At 48.8% G+C, this 17137-nt stretch overlaps 1 protein-coding gene across 1 annotated transcript in view; it reads right to left on the reverse strand.

Moving 5' to 3' along the window:
• Positions 1-14249, reverse strand: part of spef2 (sperm flagellar and cilia associated 2) — an 894484-nt gene extending 880235 nt beyond the window's left edge. The window contains exons 1-3 of the mRNA XM_087994173.1: positions 14225-14249; positions 13305-13407; positions 10689-10941 (exon numbers count right to left, since the gene is read on the reverse strand). Coding sequence (XP_087850299.1) covers positions 10689-10941; positions 13305-13407; positions 14225-14249 — 381 coding nt within the window. The remainder of the gene's footprint in view (positions 1-10688; positions 10942-13304; positions 13408-14224) is intronic.
• Positions 14250-17137: the final 2888 nt, after the last annotated feature.

The raw sequence follows: 17137 nt of genomic DNA on the forward strand, positions 1-17137 counted from the left end.
TCCCACCGCCCTGCTTTCTCCCCACAGCCCTGTATTAATTCCAAACTATTCCCACTGCCCCACTCTCTCCCCACAGCCCGGTATTAATTCCAAACTAATCCCACTGCCCCACTCTCTCCCCACAGCCCTGTATTAATCCCAAACTAATCCCACTGCCCCGCTCTCTCCCCACAGCCCTGTATTAACCCCAAACTAATCCCACTGCCCCACTCTCTCCCCACAGCCCTGTATTAATTCCAAACTAATCCCACTGCCCCACTCTCTCCCCACAGCCCTGTATTAATCCCAAACTAATCCCACTGCCCCGCTCTTTCCCCACAGCCCTGTATTAATCCCAAACTAATCCCACTGCCCCACTCTCTCCCCACAGCCCTGTATTAATCCCAAACTAATCTCACTGCCCCACTCTCTCCCCACAGCCCTGTATTAATCCCAAACTAATCCCACCGCACTGCTCTCTCCCCACAGCCCTGTATTAATCCCAAACTAATCTCACTGCCCCACTCTCTCCCCACAGCCCTGTATTAATCCCAAACTAATCCCACTGCCCCACTCTCTCCCCACAGCCCTGTATTAATCCCAAACTAATCCCACTGCCCCGCTCTCTCCCCACAGCCCTGTATTAATCCCAAACCGACCTGACTGACTTGTTCTCTACTCATAGACTTATGTCAATCATCAAATTTGAACTCTCTCCCTTGTTCTTTATATTTCCCTGAAACAAATTATTATTTAAATTTTCCTCAGATGTTTGCTTCCCTTGAGTCTTTTTTGGGGCTTTTTACAATTTGACAATAATATGTTACTTTGTGTAATCACTGCAGCTAATGGAATGTGGAACATTACCAGGAGTCAGCATAAATCCAGTAATTATTATCTGAGCTGATCCCTTCAAATCATCAGCAAAGTGATGGCAATATGGAAAATTTCCCAGGTATATCCTGCATACAAAAAGCAGGACAAATCCGACCCGGCTAATTCCCGTCCCATCAGTCTCCCCTCGATCCTCAGTAACGTGACGGACGGTGTCAGTAACAGGGCTATCAAGCAGCACCTGCTCAGCAATAACCTGCTCAGTGACCCCCAGTTTGGGATCCCCCAGGGTCACTCAGCTCCTGACCTCATTCCAGCCTTGGGTCAGACATGGACAAAAGAGCTGAATTCCAGAGGGGAGGGGAGGGGAGAGGGGCAGCCCTAAACATCAAGGCTGGATTCGACTGAGTGTGGCATCAAGGAGCCCTGGTTAAAAAAAAAAACTGGAGTCAATGGGAATTGGGGACAAACTCTCTGCTGGTTTTAGCAGGACACTTAGAAATGTTTGAGGCAATCATGTACAATCAACATGGTTTTGTGAAAGATAAATCATATTTATCCAATCCAGCAAAGTTATTTGAAGTTGTAGCATGTGGCGTGAACAAGGGGGAAGCAGTGGACACTTTGAGTTCCAGATGTTGTTTGAACATCTGTCACAAGGACAGACAACTACAGATGCCTACTTAGCAAGCAAAGATCACACCCATGAGTGAAACTAAACACATTGAAGGTTGCTGAGGAAAGTGAAAACTAGTAATGGTATATTGGCATGTATAGAAGTTTGATTGGCTAACAGAAGGCAGAAGGTAAGCATAAATGTGTCTTATTCAGGCTGGAAATGTAATAAGTGATACGCCATACATGTCAGAGCTGGGGCCTCAAGTTAGATCAATCTCTTGGATGGAGCCACCAATTTTTGGTTGTCCCCTGCACTGAAGACATAAAGACAGGAAAGTAAGTTGTAAAGAGGCTACAAAACGACATTGCATTGTTATGTGAGAGGGCAAGTTAAAGGGCATAGATAAGATAAATGAGATCTGTCAAATGAGATCTGGAAGGTGAGAGGCTGCAGAGCTTGGAGATGCAGTCAGATCTGGGTATTCCCATGCATGAATCACAGAAGGTAGATAATCAGGTATAGCAAGTAAAGAAAAACCAATAGAATGTCATCATTTACCATGAGATGAAGTGAACACTATAGTAAGGTGTTCACTTTCACGGGATACTGGTGAGTCCCCATCTGAAGTACCATGCACAGCATTGGTCTCCGTATTAAAGAAAAGATGTTAACACATTATAAACAGTTCAGAGAGGGTTTACCAGACACATACCTGGAATGGATAAGTTAAGGTTGGGCAGACCAGGCTTCTATTTAACGTGGCTGAGAAAAGTAAGAGGAAACTCAAATAAAAACTATCAGAGACTGTGGGATCTTGGCCAGGTGGATGAGGAAAGGATGTTTCCTCTTGTGGAAGAATCTAAAATTAGGAGTCAGTTTAAAAATCAGGGGTCACATATTTAAACCAGATGAGGTGATTTTTTTTTTCTCACAGAAGGTTGAGAGTCTTTGGAAGTCTCTTCCTGAAAAGGTGATGGAAGAAGGTTCTTTGAATTTTTTAAGGCAGAGGTAGAAATAGACTTATTAAACAAGAGGGTAAAAGGTTATTGGGGGTGAGGAGTAAATGGGAAATGGGGAGTACTCAGATCTGCCATGACCTGATTGAACTCTCGAATAGCCAGATGGCCTGTTCCATCTTCTTGTACTTTTTGAAGTGGATGAATTAGTCACACAAATAGATACAAACAGATATGATATCACTGGAATAGCAGAGACAAGGCTGCAGGATGACCAGGGTTGGGAATTGCTGGTTAAAGAGAACATTAACACAATAGTTAGGAAGGATGTGAGCTCCAGGGAAGTGGAATCTGTATGGGCAGAGCTTGACAACACCAGGGGCCAGATACAAAGAGCCCCCCAAACTGGAGTGACAAAGCTGGGGAGTTCATTAAACAGGAAATTAGAGCGATGAAGGAACGTCCGTAATTATGGGTGATTTTAATCTGCATATAGATTGGGCAAATCAATTTAGTAACAATGCAGTAGAGGAGGAATTCCTAGAATGTATAAAGGATGGTTTTCTGGATCAATATGTTGAGAAACCAATGAGAGAACAGAGCATACCATATTGTGGAATGAGAAAGAAATAATTGGCAATATAGTTAGACAAGACCCCCTTAGGAAAGAGTGACCATAATATAATAGAATTCCTCATCAAGATGGAGCGTGACAGTTGATTCTGAGACTAGGGTCCTGAATCTTAATGCAGTGACTTATTATGGTACCAAGTGTGAGATGGTTTTTTTATAAGTATTTTTATTGAAAAGCTTTTAAAATCTTTTACCAAACATTTATATATAAAGAAAAAGAATAACACCAACAAAACAGAAAAAAGTAGGACAAAAAACAAGGCCATAGCATAGAACCATTGTTAATAACAATCCACCATTCTACCAAAACAAACACATCTACTTAACTAAAACTAAACTGCAAACATATTAAATAAATACAAGCTTAAACTATATTCAGTGAGATGGTTTTATTAGATTAGGTCTTGTTACTTAAAGAGATGATGGTGGAAAGGTAATGGCAAACATTCAAAGAGCGCAGTGGTGAACGGCAATGATTGTACATTCCTGTCTAGCACAAAAACAAAATGGGAAAATTGAAATAACCCCTGGCTAAAAATGGAAATTGTGAAGATTAATGGATCCAAGGAAGGGGCATACAAATTGGCCACGAAAAAACAACAGAGCTGATTACTGGGAGCAGTTTACGATTCATTAAAAGTGTATTAATGACTTAGTTGAAGAATTTACTGTAATATCTCCAAATTTGCAGATGATGCAGAGCTGGGTTGTGGTGAGCTGTGAGGAAGATGCAAAGATTTTGCAGTATGATTTGGACAAGTTGAGGGAGTGAGCTAATGTATGGCAGATGCCGTGTAATGGGGATAAATGTGAGATCATCCACTTTGGGAGCAAAAGCAGGAGGCAAATTATTATCTAAATGCTGATAGGTTGGTGAAAGGGGGGGGGGGGGGGGTGCACTGAGACCTGGGTGTCCCTGTACACCAGCTGCTGAAAGTAAGCATGCAGATGAAGAAGGGAAATGGTGTGCTGGCCTTCATCATAACTGGCTTTGAGCACAGGAGCAGGGATGTTCTGCCGCAATTGCACGGGGCCTTGGTGAGACCACAACTCGAATATTGTGTACAGTTTTGCTTTCCATACCTGAGGAAGGATATTCTGGCTATGGAGGGAGAAGAACAAAGGTTTCCCAAACTAATTCCTGCACTGGCAGGGCTGAGGATCAGTTAGCACTATATTCACCGCAGATGAGAAGAATGAGGATATCACATAGAAACCTATAAAATTCTAACAAGACTAGATAAATGCAGGAAAGATGTTCCCGATGACCAGGGAGCCCAGAACCAGGGGTTCCAGTCTAAGGACACAGGGTAGGCAATTTAGGACTGGGACTGAGCTGAGTAGAAATTTCTTTCCCGAGGGACGGGTGAGATTTCTCTACCATGGAAAATAGAACATAGATAGAACATAGAACAGTACAGCACAGAACAGGCCCTTCAGCCCTCGAAGTTGTGCCGACCACTGATCTTCATGTATGCACCCTCAAATTTCTGTGACCATATGCATGTCCAGGAGTCTCTTAAATGTCCCCAATGACCCTGCCTCCACAACTGCTGCTGGCAACGCATTCCATGCTCTCACAACTCTCTGTGTAAAGAACCCGCCTCTGACATCCCCTCGATACTCTCCTCCAACCAGCTTAAAACTATGACCCCTCGTGTTAGTCATTTCTGCCCTGGGAAATAGTCTCTGGCTATCGACTCTATCTATGCCTCTCATTACCTTGTATACCTCAATTAGGTCCCCTCTCCTCCTCCTTTTCTCCAATGAAAAAGGTCCGAGCTCAGTCAACTCTCCTTATAAGATAAACCCTCCAGTCCAGGCAGCATCCTGGTAAACCTCCTCTGACCCCGCTCCAAAGCATCCACATCTTTCCTATAATAGAGCGACCAGAACTGGACACAGTATTCCAAGTGCGGTCTAACCAAAGTTTTATAGAGCTGCAACAAGATCTCACGACTCTTAAACTCAATACCCCTGTTAATGAAAGCCAAAACATCATATGCTTTCTTAACAACCCTGTCCACTTGGGTGGCCATTTTAAGGGATCTATGTACCTGCACACCAAGATCCCTCTGTTCCTCCACACTACCAAGAATCCTATCCTTAATCCTGTACTCAGCTTTCAAATTCGACCTTCCAAAATGCATCACCTCACATTTATCCAGGTTGAACTCCATCTGCCACCTCTCAGCCCATCTCTGCATCCTGTCAATGTCCCGCTGTAGCCTACAACAGCCCTCTATACTGTCAACGACACCTCCAACCTTTGTGTCATCTGCAAACTTGCTGACCCATCCTTCAATCCCCTCATCCAAGTCATTAATAAAAATTACAAACAATAGAGACCCAAGGACAGAGCCCTGTGGAACACCACTCACCACAGACTTCCAGGCAGAATATTTTCCTTCCACTACCACTCGCTGTCTTCTGTTGGCCAGCCAATCCTGTATTCAGGCAGCTATGTTCCCCTGAATCACATTCCTCCTGACCTTCTGAATGAGCCTACCATGGAGAACCTTATCAAATGCCTTGCAAAAGTCCATATACACTACATCCACAGCTCGACCCTCATCAATGTTTCTAGTCACATCCTCAAAGAACTCGATAAGGTTTATGAGGCATGACCTGCCCCTCACAAAGCCGTGTTAACTGCATTTAATCAAGCCATGCTCTTCCAGATGGTCATAAATCCTATCCCTCAGAATCCTCTCTAACACCTTGCAGATGACAGACGTGAGACTTACTGGTCTGTAATTGCCGGGGATTTCCTTATTTCCTTTCTTGAAGAGAGGAATTACATTTGCCTCTCTCCAGTCCTCAGGTACGACTCCAGTGGAGAGTGAGGATGAAAAGATCTTCGCAAGTGGCGAAGCAATCGCGTTTCTCATTTCCCAAAGCAGCCGAGAACAAATCTGGTCCGGGCCTGGCGACTTGTCAATCTTAACGTTTGACAAAATTTTCAGCACATCAGCTTCCTCTATCTCTATCCATTCCAGCATGCACACCTGCTCTTCAAAGGTTTCATTCACTACAAAGTTCGTTTCTTTTGTAAAGACAGAAGCAAAAAACTCATTTAGGACTTCCCCTACCTCCTCAGACTCCACACACAAATTCCCGATGCTATCCCTGATCGGCCCTACTCTTTCTTTGACCATTCTCTTATTCCTCACATAAGTGTAAAATGCCTATGTGTTCTCCCTAATCCGTTCTGCCAAGCCTTTCTCGTGCCCCCTCCTGGCTCTCCTCAGATCATTTTTGAGCTCCTTCCTTGCCTGCCTGTAATCCTCTAGAGCTGAGCTTGACCCTAGCTTCCTCCACCTTATGTAAGCTACCTTCTTCCTTTTGACGAGAAGCTCCACTGCTCTCGTCATCCAAGGTTCCTTTATCTTACCCCTTCTTGCCTGTCTCAGAGGGACATATTTATTCATCACTTGCAACAACTATTCCTTAAACAGTCTCCACATGTCTATAGTGCCTTTACCATGGAACAATTGCTCCCAGTCCATGTTTCCTAATTCATGTCTAATCGCATCATAGTTTCCTCTTCCCCAATTAAATATCCTCCCATTTTGCCTAATCCTCTCCTTTTCCATAGCTATGTAGAATGTGAGGCAGTAGTAGTCACTATCACCAAAATGGTCTCCTACCACAAGATCTGATACCTGCCCCGGCTCATTGCCGAGCACCAAGTCTAGAATGGCCTCTCCCCTCGTCGGCCTGTCAACGTACTGAGTTAGGAAACCCTCCTGAACACACCTTACAAAAACAGCTCCATTCAAATCTTCTGCTTGAAGGAGGTTCCAATCAATATTGGGAAAGTTAAAGTCACCCATTACAACAACCCTACTACGTCCACACTTTTCCAAAATCTGCTGACCTATGCTTTCTTCAATCTCCCTGCTGCTATTGGGGGGCCTGTAGTAAACCCCTAACGAGGTGACTGCTCCCTTGCTGTTCCTAATTTCCACCCATACTGACTCGGTAGGCAGATCTTCCTCAACAATGGAAGCTTCTGTAGCTGTGATACCCTCTTTGATTAGTAGTGCTACACCCCCTCCTCTTTTTCCCCAATCCCTATTCTTTTTAAATGCTCTAAACCCTGGAACATCCAGCAACCATTCCTGCCCCTGAGAAACCCATGTCTGTGTTTATGGCCCCAGCATCATAGCACCAGGTACTGATCCATGCTCTAAGTTCATCACTTTTATTCCTGATACTCCTTGCGTTAAAGCAAACACACTTTATCTGCTCCCTTGGTTCCTTCCCAGGAAAATCCTTCCCACTAGCTGGTCTACCTCTTGCTATTGCCTCATCTGCATCAACTCTCACCTCCAGTATACAGCTCAGGTTCCCACCCCCCTGCCATACTAGTTTAAACCCTCTCGAACTACTCGAGCAAACCTTCCACCCAGGGCATTGGTCCCCTTCCAGTTCAGATGCAACCCGTCCTTCTTGTACAGGTCCCACTTTCCCCAGAAGGCATCCCAATTATCTACATATCTGAAGCCCTCCCTCCTACACCAGCTGCGCAGCCACGTATTAAGCTGCGCCCGCTCCCTGTTCCTCGCCTCGCTATCTCGTGGCACCGGTAGTAAACTAGAGAACAATACTCTGTCTGTCCTGCTTTGCAGCTTCCATCCTAACTCCCTGAAATCACTTTTTATATCCTCGATCCTTTTCCTGGCTATATCATTAGTGCCAATATGTAACAAGATTTCTGGCTGTTCGCCCTCCCCTTTTAGAACCTTATACACCCGATCGGAGATGTCCCGGACCCTGGCACCAGGAAGACAACATACCTTCCGGGAGTCCCGATCCTGACCACAAAATCTCCTGTCGATTCCCCTAACTATCAAGTCCCCTTCCACAAGTACTTTTCTATTCTGCCCCCTCCCCTTCTTAGCCACAGTGTCAGGCTCAGTGCCAGAGAACTGACTGCTATGGCTTTCCTCTGGTAGGTCATCCCTCCAGCAGTATCCAAAACGGTATACTTATTGCTGAGGGGAATGTCCACAGGGGATCTCTGCGCTGTGGTGGAGGCCAAAAGATTGAATGATTTTAAGAAGAAGCAGATTTAGTTCTTAGGGCTAAAGGTATCAATAGACAATAGACAATAGACAATAGGTGCAGGAGTAGGCCATTCTGCCCTTCGAGCCTGCACCACCATTCATTATGATCATGGCTCATCATCCTCAATCAGTATCCTGTTCCTGCCTTATCTCCATAACCCTTAATTCCACTGTCCTTGAGAGCTCTATCCAACTCTTTCTTAAATGAATCCAGAGACTGGGCCTCCACTGCCCTCTGGGGCAGAGCATTCCATACAGCCACCACTCTCTGGGTGAAGACGTTTCGCCTCATCTCTGTCCTAAATGGTCTACCCCGTATTTTTAAGCTGCGTCCTCTGGTTCGGGACTCACCCATCAGCGGAAACATGTTTCCTGCCTCCAGTGTGTCCAATCCTTTAATAATCTTATACGTCTCAATCAGATCCCCTCTCAGTCTTCTAAACTCAAGGGTATACAAGCCCAGTCGCTCCAGTCTTTCAGTGTAAGGTAATCCTATCATTCCAGGAATTGACCTCGTGAACCTACGCTGCATTCCCTCAATGGCCAGAATGTCTTTCCTCAAATTCGGAGACCAGAACTGCACACAGTACTCCAGGTGTGGTCTCACCAGGGCCCTGTACAGCTGCAGAAGAACCTCTTTGCTTCTATACTCAATCCCTCTTGCTATGAAGGCCAGCATGCTATTAGCCTTCTTCACTACCTGCTGTACCTGCTTGCTTGCCTTCATTGACTGGTGTACAAGAACACCCAGATCTCTCTGTACTGCCCCTTTACCTAAATTGATTCCATTTAGGTAGTAATCTTTGAGGAGAAAGTGAGGTCTGCAGATGCTGGAGATCAGAGCTGGAAATGTGTTGCTGGAAAAGCACAGCAGGTCAGGCAGCATCCAGGGAACAGGAGAATCGACGTTTCGGGCATAAGCCCTTCTTCAGCCCCGATTCCTGAAGAAGGGCTTATGCCCAAAACGTCGATTCTCCTGTTCCCTGGATTCTGCCTGACCTGCTGCGCTTTTCCAGCAACACATTTCCAGCTCCATTTAGGTAGTAATCTGCCTTCCTGTTCTTGCCACCAAAGTGGATAACCACACATTTATCCACATTAAACTGCATCTGCCTTGCATCTGACCACTCACCTAACCTGTCCAGGTCACCCTGTAATCTCCTAACATCCTCCTCACATTTCACCCTGCCACCCAGCTTTGTATCATCAGCAAATTTGCTAATGTTATTACTAATACCATCTTCTATATCATTAATATATATTGTAAAAAGCTGCGGTCCCAGCACTGATCCCTGCGGTACCCCACTGGTCACTGCCTGCCATTCCGAAATGGAGCCGTTTATCACTACTCTTTGTTTCCTATCAGCCAACCAACTTTCAATCCAAGTCAGTATTTTGCCCCAATACCATGCGCCCTAATTTTGCTCACTAACCTCCTATGTGGGACTTTATCAAAAGCTTTCTGAAAGTCCAGGTACACTACATCTACTGGATCTCCCTCGTCCATCTTCAGAGTTACATCTTCAAAAAATCCAGAAGATTAGTCAAGCATGATTTCCCCTTCATAAATCCAAGCTGACTCTGACCTATCCTGTTACTACTATCCAGATGTGTTGTAATTTCATCCTTTATAATAGACTCCAGCATCTTTTCCACCACTGAGGTCAGACTAACTGGTCTATAATTCCATGCTTTCTCTCTCCCACCTTTCTTAAAAAGTGGGACAACATTAGCCACGCTCCAATCCGCAGGAACTGATCCCGAATCTATTGAACTCTGGAAAATAATCACCAATGCATCCACGATTTCTCGAGCCACCTCCTTCAGTACCCTGGGATGTAGACCATCAGGCCCCGGGGACTTATCAACCTTCAGACCTAACAGTCCCTCCAACACCAAATCCTGGCAAATATAAATTCCCTTCAGTTCAGGTCCTTCAGCCACTGTTACCTCAGGGAGATTGCTTGTGTCTTCCCCAGTGAACACAGATCTGAAGTACCAATTCAATTCTTCTGCCATTTCTTTGTTCCCCGTAATATATTCCCCTGTTTCTGTCTTCAAGGGCCCAATTTTAGTCTTAACCATTTTTTTGCCTTTCACATACCTAAAAAAAGCTTTTACTATCCTCCTTTATATTTTTGGCCAGTTTACCTTCGTACCTCATTTTTTCTCTGTGCATTTCCTTCTTAGTAATCCTCTGTTGTTCTTTAAAAGCTTCCCAGTCCTCCATTTTCCCACTTATCTTTGCTATGTTATACTTTTTCTCTTTTAACTTTATATGTTTCTTAACTTCCCTCGTCAGCCACGGCCACCCCTGCCTCCTCCTAGGATCTTTCTTCCTTTTTGGAATGAGCTGATCCTGCAACTTCTGCATTATACCCAGAAATATCCACCATTGTTCCTCCACTGCCATCCCTGCTAAGGTATTGCCCCATTGAACTTTGGCCAGCTCCTCCCTATAGCTCTATAGTTCCCTTTATTCAACTGAATATTAAAGGGTATGGGGAGAAAGCAGGAGCAGGGGACTGAATTGGATGATCAATCACTGAATGGCAACTATTCCTGCTCCTTGTTTCTATGTTGCTATGCTCTGACCTCGTTGTACATCTTGCTGCTGATGCTGGCCAGTTTGGCTGTTGCAGATGGTCTCATGGTCTCCATGGCAAGCTTGGAGAGTTGAGCCTTCTCTTTCCTGCGCAGGGCAATATAGATCTGGTACAGGAGGCGTGTGGCAACTCCTGGCTCCTGCTGAACCAGTCCCATCACCACCTTGTCACTGATCATCACCCCCAAGAGCTGCAGAGTCGGAAACAGGCGCTGGAAATTATTGATCTGAGAAATGGTGTTCCTGAACACAAACAAAGAACAAAGAACAATGAGAAGACAGAAGGCTGGAGTTCTGCATCCCCGGGAGCTCAGATATACGGAACTGCAGAAGCTGTAAGTCTGAAACAAAAACAGAAATTGCTGGAGAAACTGCAGATATCACAGTATCTGTGGAAAGAAAGGTGAGTTAACATTTCAGGTCTCGTGACTCTTTATTACCCTGTTTTGATTTTACTCTGTTATATCATATCACTCTCTTCTGGCGTTTGGAGGTGCCGATAGTGGACTGGGGTGTACAAAGTTAAAAATCACACAGCTCCAGGTTATAGTCAACTAGGAGAAAGTGAGGACTGCAGATGCTGGAGATCAGAGCTTAAAAATGTGTTGCTGGAAAAGCGCAGCAGGTCAGGCAGCATCAAAGGAGAAGGAGAATCGACGTTTCGGGCATAAGCTTTTCCTGAAGAAGGACTTATGCCCGAAACGTCGATTCTCCTTCTCCTTGGATGCTGCCTGACCTGCTGCGCTTTTCCAGCAACACATTTTTCAGCTCCAGGTTATAGTCTAACAGGTGTATTTGGAAGTACTAGCTTTCGGAGTGCTGCTCCTTCATTATGGGCATCCACCTGATGGAGGAACAGCGCTCCGAAAGCTCGTCCTTCCAAATACACCTGTTGGACTATAACCTGGTGTTGTGTGAATTTTAACTTCTTCTGGCATTATTCAATTTACCCTGCTCATTGGTATCACACTGCATACTGGACACGACTAATCAACAATATTCAGTTAAAAGGGTGACACTACACATTGCCTTGGTTCAAAGTATAAATTGGTTGGAGTGACATTGTACACCGGCTGTGATTAGACTATAGGACCATGAAATACAAGAGCAGAATTAAGCCAATCGGCCCATCTAGTCAGGTCTTCTCCCTGTAGCCCTTCGTCCTCTTTAAAACCAAGAACATATCTATTTCTGTGTTAAATACACTCAATGACTTGACACCCACAGCCCTCTGCAGCAATGAGTCACACAGATTCCCCACCCTCTGGCTGAAGAAATTCCTCCCCATCTCAGTTCTAAAAGGTCATCCCTTCACCCTGAGGCTGTGTCCCCAGATACTAGTCTCTCCTGCTAGTGGAAACCTCGTCTCCACGTCCACTCTGTCTAGGTCTCTCAGTATTCCGTAAGTTTCAATGAGATTCCCCTTCAACATTCCGAACTGCATCAAGTGTAGACCCAGAGTCCTCAACCACTTCACATATGACAAGCCCTTCAACCCCAGGATCTTTCTTATAAATCTCCTCTGGACCTCCTTCAACAACAGGACGTCCTTGGATACAGGGCCCAAAACTGCTCATAATATTCCAAATGTGTCTGATCTTATACATCCTCAGCAGTACATCTCTAGTCTTGCATTATAGCCCTCTGGAAACATTAACATTGCATATACCTTCCTAACGGCCAACTGAACCGACATGGTAACCTTCAGAGTATCCTGAATTAGGATTCTTAAGTCCCTTTGTGCTTCAGATTTCCAAAGCCTTTCCCCATTTAGAAAAGTCTCTGCCTCTATTCCTCGTACCAAAGTGCATAACCTCACACTTTCCCACATTGTATGCCATCTGTCACATCTTTGTCCACTCTCCCAGTCTGTCCAGGTCCTTCTGCAGCCTCACTTCTTCAACATTACCTGTCCCTCCACCTATCTTTGTATCATCTGAAAGCTTAGCAACAATGGCCTCATTTCCTTCATCTGGATCATTAATGTCTAATGTCTATTTGTGGCCCCAACACTAACTCCTGTACAAGTCCACTAGCCGCTGGTTGCCATCCTGAAACAGACTCCTTTATCCATACTCTCTGCCTTCTGACAGTCAGCCAATCCTCGAACTACGCCAGTAATTATCCCTTCACACCATTGGTTCCTACCTTATTTAGCAGCCTCTTGGTTGGCACCTTGTTAATGGTCTTTTGGAAATTGAAACAGATCATATCCACTATTTCTCCTTTGTCTAACTCCCAATGCCTCTGCAATCTCCACAGCTATCTTCTTCAGAACTCTGGGGTGTCGTCCATCTGATGGCCACTACACTCCGTCTGCCCCTTGTCTCCAATGTCATTGAGTGTCGGTAGCCCATCCATTAGTGGTATTAATCTGATTGCCCTGAGGTGCTGAGACTCTTTGATAATAAACTGAACTGCTCCACAATGCAGCTGTATACACCTTTAACATCAAGGTTATGTTATAACTTGAATTTCCAATATTGTTACCACCCAATATTATCAAAATGTGTATATCCAGTCCAGGCAGCATGGGTCGTGCTGTTTCATAATGAGAGCTCATGTTAAATATTTCCTGAACCGACAGAGACAGTGAACTCTCTCACCTTCCCTTGGAGAACTGGTCAAAGTCATCCTGGAGTTTGTGGCGATTAAGAATCTCTCCAATCAGGTATCCCGTGGAAAATTCCCTTGCAAATGTACTGGGGTCTGGAATGGAAACAACAGTCAGTCCCAACACAATCAGAATGACAGGCAGAAAAGTGACCCACAGCAATCCTCAGCAGTTTAATCACTCTCCTCTCTGGCTTTGTCCATTTTCTGAGTCACTCACGAAACCTCTTCCTCACTGGATCCCACTGTGTGTCATCATCTGTCTCACCCCATGACACACCACCCCTTTGCAAGTGAGTCTCTCTCTATCTGTTTTTAACCTCTTTCCCTCTCTCTCCACGAGGTCCCACTAACTGGAGGGCTCTATCTTCCTCACTTCCTTCAGCTCTGCACCTCTTTCAAACTCTCTGAATTTCTCTTTCTATCCATTTCTTCATTCACTCTGTTTGCCCCCCACCCCCACCCCCATCTGGTCTTCCTTCAGTCCCTGGCCTTCTTCCTATTCCAGTTTCTCACTCTCTCTGTCTCTAACTGACACTACAGCACACACTGTCTCCTGCTTTTCCCTCGGTGTCCTCCTTGCACATATCCACTGTCTCCCACCAGCAGTTAAACTCTCAAAGTCACACACATTCCTCTCCCTCAACCAGTTCCTTGCCCCTCTCCACCTCCTCCCCCACCCTATTTCCCTCTCTTCCTTCTTTCACACAGTCTCATCACTTGTGCTGTTGCTGCCTCTTCTCTCCCTGTCTCTAAACCCTTTTTCACTCTCACTCACTTACCTCCCTTTCTCCCCACCTCTATATTTCTTTCACCCACTCCCTAGTTCGCCTATCCCTCTCCTTCTCTCTCCATTCAATCTTTTTCTTCAGTCCATCGCCATCTCCCTCACCCATCTCCCCCTCCCTCACACCTGCCTCATACTCCCTCGTCCTCATTCCCACTTCCCTCTCCCTCGTCCCCCTCACTCTACCCCTTCCTCTCCCCTCCCACCCCTCTCCCTCCCTCTCTTCCCCGACTCACCCACCCACCTCTCCCTCTATCCCTCCCCCAACTCTCCATCTTTTCCCCATCACACACTCCCCTCACACTCCCTCCCCTATTCCTCTTCAGACCTCCCAGCTCCTCGGATCCCTCACCCCTCACTCTCCCCCTCACCCCCATTACCCCCATGCCCTCTCCCCCTAAGTACCCCCATCCCCTCAGAACTGTCACACCCTCTCCCTCACTCTCTTCCCCCCTACTCCCCACCCACCTCTCCCTTTATTCCTCCCTCCAACTCATCCTCTTTCCCATCACTCACTCCCCTCACTCTCTCCCTCACTCTCCCCTCCCCCTCACTCTCTCCTCCCTCCTCACTCTCCCCTCCCTCACCCCTCCCCCTCACTCTCCCTTCCCCCACCCCCCTCACTCTCCCCTCCCCCTCACTCTCCCCTACCCCACACTCTCCCCTTCCCCACCCTCCTCACTCTCCCCACACCCACACTCTCCCCCTCCCCCACACTCTCCTCTCCCCCCACACACCTCACTTTCTTCTCCCTCCCCCTCCTTTCCCCTCCCCCACACTCTCCCCTCCCCCTCCCGCTCCCCTCCCCACACTCTCCCCTCCCCCTCCGCTCCCCTCCCCCACACTCTCCCCCTCCCCTACACTCTCCCCTCCCCCACCCCCACACTCTCCCCTACCCCTACCCCCACACTCTCCCTACCCCACACTCTCCCCTCCCCCTCACCCACACACTCCCCTCTCCCTCACTCTCCCCACCCCCACACTCTCCCCACCCCCACACTCTCCCCACCCCCACACTCTCCCCACCCCCACACCCTTCACTTGCCCCTCACTCCCCCCTCCTTCTCCCTTCCCCCTTACATTCCCCTCCCCCTCCCCCCACTCTCCCCTCCCCCTCCCCCACACTCTCCCCTCCTCCACACTCTCCCCTCCCCCCCACACCCCTCACTTTCCCCCTCCCTCCCCCTCCCCCTCCTTTCCCCTCCTCCACACTCTCCCCTCCCCCCACACCCCTCACTTTCCCCTCCCTCCCCCTCCTTTCCCCTCCCCCTCACTCTCCCCTCCCCCTCCCCCTCACTCTCCACTCCCCCTCCCCTCCCCCTCCCCCTCACTCTCCACTCCCCCTCCCCCTCCCCTCCCCCACACTCTCCCCTACCCCACACTCTCCCTCCCCCTCCCCCTCACTCTCCCCTCCCCATCACTCTCCCCACCCCCTCACTCTCCCCTCCCCTTCATTCTCCCCTCCCCTTCATTCTCCCCTCCCCCCACTCTTCCACCCCACACCCTTCATTTCCCCTCCTTCTCCCTTCCCCCTCACTCTCCCCTCCCCCTCCCCCTCACTCTCCCTTCCCCCTCACTCTCCCCTCCCCCCCTCACTCTCCCCTCCCCCTCCCCTCCCCCTCACTCTCCCCTCCCCCTCCCCCTCACTCTCCCCTCCCTCTCCCCCTCACTCTCCCCTCCCTCTCCCCTCACTCTCCCCTCCCCCTCACTCTCCCCTCCCCCTCACCCTGCCCTCCCTCACCCTCCTCACTCTCACTCCCCCCTCACTCTCCCCATCCTCTCACTCTCCCCTCCCCATCACTCCCCACCCCCTCACTCTCCCCTCCCCCTCACTCTCCCCACCCCCACCCCCTCACTTTCTTTCCCCCTCACTCTCCCCTCCCTCCCGCATCCTTCTCCCTTCCCCTCACTCTCCCCTCCCCCTCACTCCTGCCCCTCACTCTCCCCCTCATTCTCCCCTCCACCCCCCTCACTCTACCCCCCTCACTCTACCATCCCCCCTCACTCCCCCCTCACCCCCCTCACATTCCCCCTCACTCTCCCCCTCCCCCCACACTCTCCCCTCCCCACACCCCACACTCTCCCCTTCCCCTCACTCTCCCCACCCCCACCTCCTCACTCTTCCTCCTCACTCACTCTCCCTCACTCTCCCCACACCCCTCACTCTCCCCTCCCCCTCACCCTGCCCTCCCCCACCCTCCTCACTCTCACTCCCCCCTCACTCTCCCCATCCTCTCACTCTCCCCTCCCCATCACTCCCCACCCCCTCACTCTCCCCTCCCCCTCACTCTCCCCACCCCCACCCCCTCACTTTCCTTTCCCCCTCACTCTCCCCTCCCTCCCGCATCCTTCTCCCTTCCCCTCACTCTCCCTTCCCCCTCACTCCTGCCCCTCACTCTCCCCCTCATTCTCCCCTCCACCCCCCTCACTCTACCCCCTCACTCTACCATCCCCCTCACTCCCCCCTCACCCCCCTCACATTCCCCCTCACTCTCCCCCTCCCCCACACTCTCCCCTCCCCACACCCCACACTCTCCCCTTCCCCTCACTCTCCCCACCCCCACCCCCTCACTTTCCTTTCCCCCTCACTCTCCCCTCCCTCCCGCATCCTTCTCCCTTCCCCTCACTCTCCCCACCCCTCATTCTCTCCTCCCCCTCACTCTCTCCTCCCCCTCACTTTCCCCAACTCTCCCCTCCCCACCCTCCCTCACTCTCCCCTCCCCCTCACACTCTTCCCTCACTCTCCCCTCCCCCTCACTCCTGCCCCTCACTCTCCCCCCTCATTCTCCCCTCCACCCCTCTCACTCTCCCCCCTCACTCTCCCCCCACCCCCCTCACATACCCCTCACTCTCCACCTCCCCCCACTCTCCCCCTCACTCTCCCCCCTCACCCCCCAACTCTCACCCCTCACATTCCCCCCTCACTCTCCCCCTCCTCACTCCCACCCCACTCTCCTCCCCTCACCCCCCCACTCTCCCCCTCACTCTTCCCCCACACCCCCCCACTCTCCGCCCCCTCTCCCCCTCACTCTCCCCCCT

Source organism: Chiloscyllium plagiosum, unplaced genomic scaffold, assembly GCF_037043375.1.
Source record: "Chiloscyllium plagiosum isolate Xiang-an unplaced genomic scaffold, Cpla_swu_hap1 HiC_scaffold_2, whole genome shotgun sequence".
NCBI lineage: Eukaryota > Metazoa > Chordata > Chondrichthyes > Orectolobiformes > Hemiscylliidae > Chiloscyllium > Chiloscyllium plagiosum.